At 41.0% G+C, this 13437-nt stretch overlaps 1 protein-coding gene across 2 annotated transcripts; it reads left to right on the forward strand.

Annotated features, from left to right (window-relative positions):
- Positions 1 to 2106: 2106 nt before the first annotated feature.
- Positions 2107 to 13219, forward strand: LOC103633515 (protein transport protein SEC31 homolog B). Of its 2 annotated transcripts, none has more exons than XM_008655196.3 (22): positions 2107 to 2673; positions 2749 to 2806; positions 2889 to 3011; positions 4410 to 4506; positions 4598 to 4634; positions 4732 to 4837; positions 5115 to 5172; positions 5277 to 5374; positions 5486 to 5605; positions 6765 to 6807; positions 7311 to 7438; positions 7508 to 7635; positions 7710 to 8226; positions 8323 to 8415; positions 9132 to 9317; positions 9393 to 9603; positions 10241 to 10347; positions 10696 to 10845; positions 11624 to 11755; positions 11828 to 12176; positions 12336 to 12574; positions 12699 to 13219. In XM_008655196.3, exons 1-22 carry the CDS (start codon positions 2354 to 2356, stop codon positions 12789 to 12791), a joined length of 3393 nt encoding a protein of 1130 aa, XP_008653418.1. In that variant the 5' UTR covers positions 2107 to 2353; the 3' UTR covers positions 12792 to 13219. The 2 variants fall into 2 exon arrangements, with proteins under 2 accessions (XP_008653418.1, XP_008653419.1); XM_008655197.3 differs by having other exon boundaries at positions 10699 to 10845.
- Positions 13220 to 13437: the final 218 nt, after the last annotated feature.

Genomic DNA, 13437 nt, shown 5'->3' on the forward strand with positions numbered 1-13437 from the left:
CATACCATGGTCTAGAGGCCTGTTTGAGCCCATAGAGTGCCTTAGCCCTTAGGTCGTCTGCAATAGTCCACCCAAAGTTTATCTAAAAACATTATTTTTGCACTGTTCTGCGTTGTAGACTGCACTGTTCACAAAGTGGAGTTTGATTATGGGTATGTGGATTGGTAAGGTGCTTGAGATAGCCTTATATAGTTGATAGACGTGGTTGAGCTTCTTTGGATCTTCAAATCCTAGCGGCTGCTCAACATAGACCAATTCTTGAATCGGTCCATTTAGGCGCTCTTGACGCTCACTTGGTAGAGCTTGAAATCATGGTGAGTGGCATAAGCAATTAACATTATTATTGACTCTAACCTGGCCACCGATGCATAACTCTCTCCAAAGTCGATGCTTTCTATTTGAGTGAATCCTTGAGCAACTAGCCTTACCTTGTTCTTGTAACCACGTCATGTTCATCTTACTTGTTTCGAAAGACCCACTTGGTTCCAATCACGTTTTTCTTAGTTCTTTCAACCAAGGACCAAACTTCATTCCTTGTAACCAAGGTGTTGCATATCTGTATCTGCAATATCATGTGTGTTTGTATTAAATTTTGAATTTCCATTTAATATTCCTTTTCGTTCGTTTTTATACACCAGTTTATCTCACTTCTATTGTTTCCGACTATTCGACGACCGCTGGAGCTCCAGGCCCGCTGGCCCCACCCACCTCGTTTTGAGTTTCGACAATCCATAGTTTTTTTATTCGTGCAAATTTGTCAAAATAGTTAGAAAGAATCAGAGAAAGTGGTAAGTGGAGCTTATCAAAGGATAAATTAGGTCGTCTCAATCAAATTATCTAGAGTCAAACAAATATTTTGGATTTGGAGTCAAACACTGTAGATCATAGATTCAAACTATGGATCAGATTCACTAGTAGAGCTGTCTCAATTTGATCCACATATTACAGATACATGTTGGAATCTAAAATGGTCCACGTCACTTATGTTAGTTCGTTTAGTTTTAATCCGTATAAGCTTCCGACAGCTGCCTTTTTAACAGGAAGCGAACAGCTGAACGACCCTTGATCGCTCGTAAATAGGTAGGGCCTGTTTGGAATAGATTCTGTGCAGCTTCTGGTGGGGAAAAGCTGGATCTCGATGCCAAACGCCTGAATTCTCCACTTGGGTAGTGTTTGGTTGGAGAGCCAAGTAGAACGGAACCGTTCTGTTCCAGTTTTGTTGTTGTTTGGTTACAAAGTAACTAGAACGGAATGGCTTCAATTAGAGAATATTCTCCTCAGATCCGGAACCATTCCGCTCCAAAAAATCAATGGAACGGAGCCGCTCCGTTCCAATCCCGCTCTCACAGTCACGCTCCGTTCCGTTCACTCTGCAACCAAACAAAAAATAGAACCGCTCCGTTCCAGATTACCAAACACAGAACAGAGCGGCTCCGTTCCTAGAATCAGGGATGGAACGGCTCCGTTCTACTTGGCTCCTCAACCAAACACTACCTTGATTCTCCTTGAAGCGCTTCTTTCCACTGCACCGTTTCAACGTGGATGGAGAATCGGCTCTACGGCCGCGTCGCGAGGAAGCGGGTGATTCCTGCACTACCTCTTTACATTCTGCACACTAGTGTGTGATGCTGTTCGTATATTTTAAGATTGAGTATAGCGTGGCAAAAGGCAAGGAACGTGTTCGATTCCAACGAAGGTTTAACTCACGTAAATTCAACACATGTTTCTGATGAAGGTTTAACTCATGTTTGGAACAGTATATCCATGCGCTGCTGCCATTGCAGTTGTTTAGTGTACCTTTAATCCTCATGTTCAGATATTAACAATACCATAATTTGGACATTTAAGCATATATATTTCAGACACTGATATTTAATAATCCTATCAGTCCCGTAATGCACTAGTTGGTTGTCTGTATTTATCTGTTTCTTTTTTAATCAGAATCTACAATTTCATAATCTGCGTATCTAAACATCCAAATTCTACCTACCAATTTCTCTTCACAGCAGCCGAACCAAACACCCAGATTCTAATCATCAGCTTTTACTACAGCCAATTTTTCTTCACAACCAACATTTAAAAAAAGTTCTTTGAAAAAAAGCCGGCCGAAGGCTTCCAAATCAAGCGTCTCAGCACGCCAGGCAGGGTAAGCCGTAAGCGCAAACCCCCGCCCGATCAGATCCGCAGCGATTCGGCCAAGTCCCGAACGGCCGAACCCCTCTCCCGCTGCATCACCACCACCTCTCTTCTCTTTCCTCTTCGATCTCGATCGCCCTCGCAATTCCTCCGTAAAGCGCCCCTGCCCTGGGCGAGCTATAGCGCGCGCGCCCAGATCTGCGCGGTCTCGCCGGCGATGGCGTGCATCAAGAGCGCGCAGCGGGCGGCGCTGACGGCGTTGGCGCCGGACGCGCCGTACCTCGCCGCGGGCACCATGACCGGCGCCGTCGACTTGAGCTTCTCCGCCTCCGCCAACATCGAGATCTTCCGCCTCGACTTCCAGTCCGACTCCCCGGACCTCCCGCTCCTCGCCGCCGCGCCCTCCCCGGACCGCTTCAACCGCCTCTCCTGGTCGCGCCCGGGCGCCGTCGAGGGCGACTCCTTTTCGCTTGGACTCCTCGCCGGTGGCCTCAGCGACGGTTCCGTCGCCGTGTGGAACCCGCTGAGCTTGATCAGGTCCGGATCCGCCTTCCTCGCTCCGCTTCGCACTTGGGATCTGCTCCCGTTCTGACTGAATTGCCGCTGTTTCAGCTCCGAGGGGAAAGCGGAGGACGCCATGGTCGCGCGTCTGGAGAAGCACACCGGACCGGTGAGTTGCGCGGGGCTGGCTAGTTAGTTTTACGCACCTGGCGTTCGTCGTGCGATGATCGCGTTTGTGTTCGGTCTGCCAGGTTTGTGGACTGGAGTTCAGTGAGCTGACACCGAATCGGCTCGCTTCTGGGGCTGAGCAGGGGGAGCTTTGCATCTGGGATCTCAAGAACCCCGTTGAGCCAATTGTGTACCCTCCACTCAAGGTACTTGCAGTTTTGCACAGAGCTTATCCTCATACAAGAGGATTAAGGATTTGCCTGATTGGTTAATGGTTATTCGTGAGATGCATGGTTTCTGCTACTTATGGCTTCTAATGATTCAGTAGTGCTTTTCATTCCATGGTAAACATGATTTCACCGTGCTTGCTTACGATGACCCTAGCATGATTTTTGCCATTCCAGCAAGGTTATTAAAACGATAAAACATTGAAACACTCATGGGTGAAGTTTTGACTTTTAAACACAAAGTTTAAACGTAGTTTTAAACAAAATATGAAAAATACAAATATATCATAATTTCAGACAATAATATAATAACATGAAGTTAAATACCAAAACAGAGAGGTTAGTGGCTTACCAAAATTTCACCCATGAGCCAGATTGGACCCAACCAAAAGTAACTAACAGATTGGACCCAAAAGTAGCTAATGGTCTAAAACACATGAAACTCTGCGTTCTACAGTTTAGAACGCCAAAATGCGGTTTCAACTATGTAGGAGAGCTGCGTGTCATTTCATTAAGATAGAAAAGAAAACAAGGGTAAGGCTAAAAAAAAGCCTAACCCGAAAAAACACAAGAAAATCCAATTACAAGCCACACCCAATAGGGAGGAACCCAACCAACCCCCACAAATCCTAAGGATTAGAGGGCAACGACATGGCTAGGAGCTTCTGAAGATTGATGGCTCCAGCCATGTACCAAACAGTGCACTCACCGGCCACTTTTTTGAAGGACAGCTTCCACCTGAGGTGCCAGACCATCAAACGTAGTTTTAATAACACTGCATTCCAGACGGTCATGTTTTATGTTTTAATATACCCCCTCCATCCCAAAATATAGTTCTTTCTAGCTCTTTTTTTACGTCCACATTCAAATGAATGATAACGAATATAGACATACATACAAACTACATTCATAGGTTAATTAATTAATGTTTGTTTCGTCTGAAATGAATTATATTTTGGGACGGAAGGAGTATGTAGTAGCATTCTCATTTTTAATTTCCATTTAGTATGAGCAGAACTGGCTACAGCGCTACACTATTTGATGCACAGATGAAGTTGGGGGACTTCTGATTGTGTAAGATTATAGTCGTAGCCGCCTGGATGTTTGTGCCTGTGATACACTAGTCTGTTGAATGCAAACCAAGTCCCCCCCTCCCCCAATATCCTTCATGTTATCTTACTGCATATCCATGCTTGTTTATTCATATGATTGATGGGAGTTGCTGTTAATGGAAAATAAAGTTGGGGTTTAGGGCTCGTGACATAGCTGGAAAGCAGGATGTATTTGGGTATTTCAGCCGTGTCACTATGTTCTGGCTACATTATTCGGATCCACCTTTTTTAGCATGTAATCAAATTTTTAAAATAATTTTAACAGAGTGTTGGGTCCCATGCTCAAGCTGAAATCTCTTGTTTATCCTGGAATCCCAAGTTTCAACATATAGTTGCCTCAACTTCGAGTAATGGGATGACAGGTAAATGAAATTTTGGTTGCTTCTGCAAAAGTTTAGCTACCATCACTTGGACTTCTGATCATTCTGTCTGACTGGTTTTCTTTACCTGCAGTTGTTTGGGATTTAAGGAACCAGAAACCACTGACTAGGTAATTACAGTAGTTGCTAGAGTTACTTATGCAATTTCGAGATCTCTTTCTGATACAATATGTGATTTGGATTGATTATTTTTGAATTGTTGATCAGTTTTTCAGATTCAAATCGAAGGAAATGCTCTGTTCTCCAGTGGAATCCAGATATGTCCACCCAGTTGATTGTTGCATCAGATGATGACAGTTCTCCCTCACTGAGAGTAATTACCTTTTCTAATTCCCCTTTCCTCTACACACCCAATCTAAAAAATAATCTAGTTTACTTACATTTCCCCATGTAAGCTAATAGAACCTGGAATTAAATGGACAATGCTGTTAATTTCCCTTTTTGACTTCTTTAAATAGGGCAATTAGTACTTTTTGAAGAAAAAGGTGGTTATACAGTGATGTTCCATCAAGTTTGCATCACACACTCATTCTTTTAAGTGTTTTTCTTTCATTTCGAACAATACCACTGCTCATATCCTATTTTCACAGGTTTGGGATGTGAGGAAGACCATTTCACCAGTAAGAGAATTTGTTGGCCATTCAAAAGGTTTCATTTCTCTTACTAATCTTGTTTGTTTCTCATCTATTGCTTGCCAATGTACACAAAGTGCACATACTTATTATTATATTGATGGATTCTCTTTTGAGCAGGTGTAATTGCTATGTCGTGGTGTCCTTATGATAGTTCATTCTTGCTTACATGTTCAAAAGACAACAGAACAATTTGCTGGGATACTGTTAGTGGAGAGGTATATTATAACTTAAACATCTAAAAGCAAAGTGCAGAGATATATTATGTTCTTTCCTGAAACAAGTTTTTTTTTCTTACCATACCCTTTTTATTTTGTTATTTGTTACAGATTATTAGTGAGCTACCTGCAAGTGCTAATTGGAACTTTGACCTTCACTGGTACCGGAAAATACCAGGTGTCATTGCAGCATCCTCATTTGATGGGAAGATCGGCATATACAACCTAGAGGTACTGATGATTATATTTTCCCACTTCAGAATATATGTTGGATATCCTTTGTTAAATTTATGTGGGTTTGAATATACTTCATCTTCCTTACACTCAGAGCTGTCATCCACCTTTTGAGACCTGGTGTAGGATTTGCTAATATAATGTATTAAATGTTTTATTTGTCATATAGGTCAATAGTGTTATAGAGCTATAGAAGTTAATGGTATCATCTAAGTAGGACATTTTAGTGCTGTTTGTCTTAAGTTACAGTTGGAGAGTATTTGCTATGTTTCTGTTATAAAACGTTAAAGATCATGTGGCACTTTAATTTGTTATTGGCGACAGCCAACAGCTGAGCATGTCAATGCTTTTGTTTCAGCTGGGTTTGTGACCTGGAAAATGTGTGATTAGGGCAATCAAGTTCACTAATAGAATTGGTTCAGACTGGAAGTATACAGTGTATTGTGGGGCATTATCTGGCAATTTTTAAGCGCAACACTGTGGTAACAGCGATCACTCAAGCAGTAAGCGGGGAATTGGTGGCTGGCGAGGTTGTGAATTGCTCAGAAGTTAAGGTGCTCATTCACCAGTGGAGCAGTCAAAAGGGTTCGTGAATGTGTGTGCACGCGGAAGGAATGAGGCGGACATAGTGGGTTAGAGCTACATATTCTTTTGAATGTAGATCGCATAGTAAGGTGAGAACACATGGCAAGGTCCATGGATGCCTGGAGAGATCAATCGACAAGCTATTTAGAGATCTAGATCAACCTTATGATTTGAGTTTATGTGTTGGGGGTGGGGGCACTTAAGGTTCACTGACAATGTGAATTGGAAGGATTAATCTACTATTACGATTGTGAGTCTAAGGTTGACCAAACAGGCCCTCAAGGCCTCAACCCTCTAAGCTTCACTTTAAGATTCTCTTTTTGATTGACTTGTTACTAAAAGTTGAGCTGGGACTAGGCTGACTGATTCAGCTCGATTATAATCATATCTTTTGTGCACATACATTTGACAAACGAATTTCCTCATTTATTTGTTCAGTGTGAATTAAATTTTATGCTTGGTCCTTTGCATTTTATAAAATGAGTTGATTGGTTGCACCAGGTTTATTTTATACGGTATCAACCATCATCACTAGTATTTAATCCCTTTCTTTATTTATTGTATTTTACAGTTCTCTGGTATTTATGCGGCTGGCGATGCTGTTGGTGCCCCAGGTGAATTAGCATAGTGCCTCTTGCTTAAGTTTCTGTGATAATTAGATTCATATTCAGTTAGATTATTGCCTTTGGTTTTGTGTACATCCCTTCATCTTAAAGCACTCTTCAACAATATTGACCTTGATCCATCATTTCGTAACAAGGACAAATGTGATGTTTCTTTCTATGACAATGCCCTTTTATCAGATTTCATTTATGTTTGAGATTATTACTGGCGGGTTTATTTCCCTGCCGTGTTATGCTCTGTTAACTGGTCTAGATACTATTTTGCCTTTATTTGGTGAACTGCTTTAGTTGCGGTGACCATTTGATTAAAATTGCTGTTTATATCTATACGAGACTACAACTAAGCTGTAGGCACCAAATCAAAAATCTATTTCTTCACTCGACAGAGTACCAATTGAACAGCCTTACCAGTCAGTCACTAACTGTACAAGCGTGCATACCTTTTGCTGTGATATGATTTGTCTGATAAGTGATAAGAATTAAATTATGCTCAGCGCGTCAAAGGGCTCCGGTTCCAAAATGGTTGAAATGCTCCACTGGTGCATCTTTTGGCTTTGGTGGTAAACTTGTTTCTTTCCATCCGGTGGCACCCACCCAAGGTGCACAAGCATCTACATCTGAGGTATGTATTCCTTATCAGTGCCCTGTTTTCTCCTCTTCAAGATCCTGTGTTTACATTATGTTTTTATAGGTGCATGTGCACAATTTGGTGATTGAGCAAAGTCTGGTGAGCCGATCAGCTGAGTTTGAAGATGCTATTCTGAATGGCGACAAAAGTTCGCTGCGTGCTCTGTGTGAAAAAAAATCACAAGAATCTTTGTATGTACATCTCCTTTAGTAGAACTACTGACATTTGCATGAAGACTAACTTTATGCGATGCCTGCTTGATCAGATCTGATGAGGAGAGAGAAACATGGGGCTTCTTGATGATTATGTTTGAGGACGGGGATTTTGTAAGGACAAAATTGCTTGCTCATCTTGGCTTCGAACCACCTCAGGCACCACCTGCAAGTTCACCTGATGAATTGAGCCAAACATTGGCAGATACACTTAATCTTGATCACGCCACAATAACCGATTATGCAGATGCCCAATTTCTTACTGATAACGGGGATGATTTTTTCAACAATCCTCAACCTTCAGAGGCTAGTTTGGCTGAAGATTTAGTTTCTACAAATGGTCAACAGACAGAGCAGGAAATGTCTGGAGATGTTGTGCCGTCAGATCCATCAATTGACAAAAGTATTCAGCATGCATTGGTGGTTGGAGACTACAAAGGGGCGGTTAACCAGTGTCTTTCTGCTAATCGTATAGCTGATGCTTTGGTTATAGCCCATGCCGGTGGTTCTGCTCTCTGGGAAAGCACAAGAAATCATTATCTTAAAAACAGTATCTCACCTTACTTAAAGGTTTCATTTTATTCTCGATTTTGAATATCTTTGTTTATTTGTACATAGTAATTTCCATAACCACCATTATTTATTTTTATACTGTTTCAAGTATAGGTTGTCTCCGCTATGGTGGGCAATGATTTAATGAGTTTTGTAAGTACCTGGCCACTAAGTTCATGGAAGGAAACTCTTGCTCTGCTTTGCACGGTAAGTGCAAACTACAATTAATATTTTCTTGTTCAGTCTAGAATTACCTTGATGGTGGTTTGACTGGTTTTGACTTTCAAGCTTTGATAGATGGCTCCTAAAGTGGCATTGCATTTTTTTCTTTGTTATCTTGTGTATATTCACTATAGACTGAACTGATTTGGACGCTGTCCAGTGATCCAGTCTGATGTGTTTTTAGCACCATCTTGACCCTAGTTATGAAAATTTGGCTGGACTAGTAGAGCAGTAGTTCAATGGAAATATAGTTGTTCTTTGAAACCTGTTGTTCAGGCCTGGCCTGGTCATAATTTGGGTGCCCATGTAGTGGATGACCTCAAAGGCTCAAACCGGAGTGGCCATAACAGGTAATCTGATATTGCACACATGAGGACTGAAACACCATGTTTTTTGTTGGGGACTGGATGCTTGAACTCATGCTGGGGTCGCACAGAAGCTGTATTATCTGACCACCTCACAAAACATAACTTTGTCCAAACTCTGTCAAAGCTGTAAATAGAACCTTACTGAACAAACTTTATTTACCTGCATTTTATTAGATTGTTGTTTAGAAAACTGTTTCTCTAACCAGTGGACTGGATGCTGCCCCGTGAAACAGTTTGTTAGCTGGGTTGATGACTTCTCATATTCCTTATCTATGGTATAAATTTGATATGAGCTCGTTTTTGAAATCTAACTTAACTGTGAACTCAAAACAGTTTGCACAGAAAGAGGAGTGGCATGTTTTGTGTGACACGCTTGCGTCTAGACTTCTAAATATCGGAGATACACTAGCTGCAACCCTCTGTTATATTTGTGCTGGAAATATTGATAAAGCTGTTGAAATATGGTCCCGCACCTTGAAATCTGAAGATGGTGGGAAGATTTATGTTGATCTTCTCCAGGTACGATTTTGTAATAGTTCACATTCTATAGCATGGCTCCCAGACAGTTCCTAATTGACTAGTGTGGAAATGCAGGATTTGATGGAAAAAACCATTACTCTCGCCCTTGCTACGGGCCACAAGAGATTTAGCTCATCACTGTCTAAGCTTGTTGAGAACTACGCTGAATTGCTGGCTAGTCAAGGTCTTCTTAAAACTGCAATGGAGTATTTAAAACTGTTGGGATCAGATGAACATTCAAATGAGCTGGCAATTTTGAGAGATCGAATTGCATGTTCTATGGAAGGTCACTCCAAACATATATCACTTATTTGTCTACCGATATTCTGCCTTTAGTTGGTTTGAAGTTTTCTGATCCGTTTTTTCTGGTCTATCTTTTTTGCTATGATGTGACCACACATTGTTGAACTGAATGGGTTCTGTATTTTTCATTGGTGCCTGTGCATATTGAAAAGTACTGTCCATCTCATACCTTACACCACTGATCCCATTTTAGTACTGCAACATAAGTTGTTTTTTCATCCTGTTATGTTTGATATTTCTAATTGTTATTTACAACCAAATATCTTACCACGTCATTCAGCTTTTGGCTAGCCTTCCATGCAATAACCTTGAGCCTCTATTCAGAACTTGTACATCTAAAATCTGTATAGGGATTATCCTTTTTTCCTTATCTTTGTTTAACTTTTCGTTGTTGCTTACATGTAAATGAAGTATTCATTTATTTAAATTTGGTGTATTGATTTAATTCTTCCTTTAGCATGTATGCTGTGAATATTCATATTTGAACTTGCGGCAACTGTCTTTTGTTTCGCCTTTTTGAATCCATGGTAAAGTCACTTTTCTTCATGCCTTTGTCCTAAAATATTGGTAATTACACATGGATTTTATATCATAGTATTTATTAGGGTTTTATTTTGCAGAGAATGATAATGCTAGGAGTTATGTTTCTGAAAGCACCGCCACTCCTTCCCTTTATGGCACAAATCAATCTTATACAGCCCCAGACCATTCTCAGAATGTTTACCAGGTTCCTCCTGTACCATCATTTTGATTTACCAGTTCAATGTTTGCCAGAATAAACTAATATATATCCTAACAAATGTGCCGTTTTAGGTTTTCTTTCTGTCAAACCTTTTCTGTAAGAGTTGCATAGTAGATTTACATCGCAATATTGATGTTGCTAGGTTCATCATAAAAATGAATTCACAATATTTGACATATTTATTTAAAATGTCATATTCTCATAGAAACTAAAGTCAAGTGTCATCTTGTAAGGCTGTGACAATGTCTTGAACATCAAACATTTTTTTATCAACGGGAGGGGCATTTTTGCTCTATTGATTTTGTAGTATAATATTCTGACCTCTGCTAACAGCAGGTACCTCAGCCATACAATGTACCAAGTAATACATATTCAGAAGCTTACCCACAACAACCTACTGGCGCCTATGGATACAACAACACATATCAACCTCAACAACCAACCCATATGTTTGTTCCACCTAGCGCCCCTGCCAGCTCTCAGGTATTTGTGATTCAGGAAATCCTTTTTTAAGCATCATATGTATGTGAACAACCCTATAGGCCAGTTGTGCTTTGAGAAGCTTCTCAGTGCTTTGTAGTGTGAGTGCACAGGGAATTTTTTTAACTTACCTCCTGTCTCACTTGCATGTCTTTGTGCCATCAAGAGATTGCAAAATAGCAAATATTTGCTTTCACTTGTTCTGTTGGTGTGTTTGACCAAAAGAAATGTAATGTTGGATACATTGTGGTATGTCTTAACATGTAGCCGGTAGTCCCCATGTATTTGAAGTTTTTATTGCTCAAGTATCTGCTACTTTTGAGTTTTGACCAGCAAAATTTTGCCTCATATGAAGACCATGTTTGGTTTCAATTAGTCCTAGGACTAAACTTTAGTCTTAGAACTAAACTTTAGTCTCTACATGTTTGGTTCTAGAGACTAAACAGATTCTAAAATCATTAAATACATTGTCTAAAGACTCAAATACCCTTAGAATATACTCATAATATTAGTTATCCATACAAAAAGGTAAGGGCAACATGATAATTATGGACTTTTAGTCTCTTTTAGCACCTATGTGAAGGACTAAAGACTAAATCATTTTAGTCCATATTTTAGTCCTAGTGTTTGGCAAAAAAGGGACTAAATGGGACTAAAAACTAGAGACTAATGTTTAGTCCCTCTAACCAAACACCCCCGAAGTTAATGAGTGTTTTGTGCCTTTTTCCATTTAAAGCAATGCAAAATCATTACACACTGTTTCGTTTGTCATTTTTTGCAGCAACAGCCAGGCCCTTCACCTGTACCAGTGCCTCAGCAAACAGTGAAGGCATTTACTCCTGCGAACCCAGCTGGTCTAAAAAATCCGGGACAATATCAGCAACCTAATACCCTAGGTTCCCAGCTTTACACGGTAGGTATACTGCTTGTATTTTACTAGTATTTCTGTGATATTAGTTACAGACTTGTCTCTCTGGTTTAACAGGGCACTGCAAATCAACAGTATCCTTCTGGACCATCTGCTTCTTATCCAAGCGGACCTCCAACAACATTTCATCAGCCTGTATCACCTGTTCAATACCAGCCTGTTGCTCCACCAGTATCTTCTTTTGGTCCGAGCGCTCCTGTACCAGCAACAGTCCCTAACCAGATGTTTCCCCATTCTGCTGCTGCTAACTCAACTTCAAGGTTCATGCCATCGAACAATCAAAGCTTTGCTCCGAGGCCAGGTCTAAGTCCCGCACAGCCCTCAAGTCCAACACAGGTGCAGGCACAGCCAGCTCCTCCTGCACCGCCCCCGACTGTGCAGACAGCTGATACGACAAAAGTGTCTGGTATGTTGAATGCAGATGCAAGGCTAAAGGCTTCCGTCCCTTTGCTGTTAGACTATCTTATCTCACCTTTTCTATTCTGGTTTCAAGGATTTGTTTTGACTCACTTGTGATTTCCTATGAGGTCTACCAAATGTCTTAACACTCTTGTTCTCTTTGTAGCTGAGTTGAGACCTGTTATTGGTACACTAACTAGACTATTCGATGAGACGTCCAAAGCTCTGGGAGGATCACAAGCTACTCAAGCAAAAAAGCGTGAAATTGAGGACAATTCAAGGAAAATAGGGGCATTGTTTTCAAAACTAAATAGTGATGACATATCTCCAAACGTTGCATCAAAACTCAGGCAGTTGTGCAGTGCAATTGATGCTAGCGATTTTGCCACTGCGATGCACCTCCAGGTAGATTGGACGTTGATCTTTTAGGTTCTGTAGAGTCTGTCTTCTCCATGTTCTTTTTGGAAGTTTTGGATATCAGTTCTTCCTTGACTTCTAACTATCTGCAACTGCACAATTTTGGTGTCAGGTACTCTTAACAACAAGTGACTGGGACGAGTGCAACTTCTGGCTCGCGGCATTGAAGCGGATGATCAAGACAAGGCAGAATTTCAGAATGTAAACCTTGTGGCCTTTTTCTGCAGCCAGTTCTGTACACACCTTTTTTCTGCTGCTTGCCAGAAATGATAGCTGTAGCAGTTCAGAGAGTTTGCCTGCACAGGGGTGTTATCATGCTGCTTTGTTCTCGGCCCTTGATTCTGCCTAAGCGCTTTGGTACCTCAGTGCTGTTATACATTTTGATAATAGTTTTTTGTTTTCGACATCTGCTATAAGGTGACCTGCGGCTGGGTTGTTCGTTATGAATGTTAATTGTAAGAGGACACTTAGTCTGTTATAGCTGGTGGATCACCTGTTTCAATTCTTCCTCTTAGATTTCGTCAGTTTGGACATTCCAAGAACTCTAGATGGTTAATACAAGTGACAGTGGCTTGTTTTTTTTTTTTTTGGTAATGCCAACAGAAATCAATAAACTTCTGGAATCCTGAGGTCTGTGTTTCTTGCTGGACTTCCCAGTCCCGGTTTTGCTCTTCGTGTATAGCTGCTCTGATCTTTATCGTTGTATAAATGTAAGTCCGCGGCGGTTTTACTGATATGGATGGTTATTCAGTTCCGCGGCAGGTGCAGCTTGCCGAACTGGCGAATCGAATCGTGCGTGTTTGAGTCTGGTAATCATCTCAGCAGCCATTGACCACTCCCACCCCACATCG

The sequence above is a fragment of the Zea mays genome, chromosome 7 (assembly GCF_902167145.1).
Source record: "Zea mays cultivar B73 chromosome 7, Zm-B73-REFERENCE-NAM-5.0, whole genome shotgun sequence".
Classification (NCBI taxonomy): domain Eukaryota; kingdom Viridiplantae; phylum Streptophyta; class Magnoliopsida; order Poales; family Poaceae; genus Zea; species Zea mays.

Coding starts and splice junctions, on each gene's coding strand:
- LOC103633515 (XM_008655196.3), top strand. CDS start 2,354: ATGGCGTGCATCAAGAGCGCGCAGCGGGCGGCGCTGACGGCGTTGGCG. Junction 2,674..2,748: donor AACCCGCTGAGCTTGATCAG/GTCCGGATCCGC, acceptor CCGCTGTTTCAG/CTCCGAGGGGAAAGCGGAGG. Junction 5,606..6,764: donor TCGGCATATACAACCTAGAG/GTACTGATGATT, acceptor TGTATTTTACAG/TTCTCTGGTATTTATGCGGC.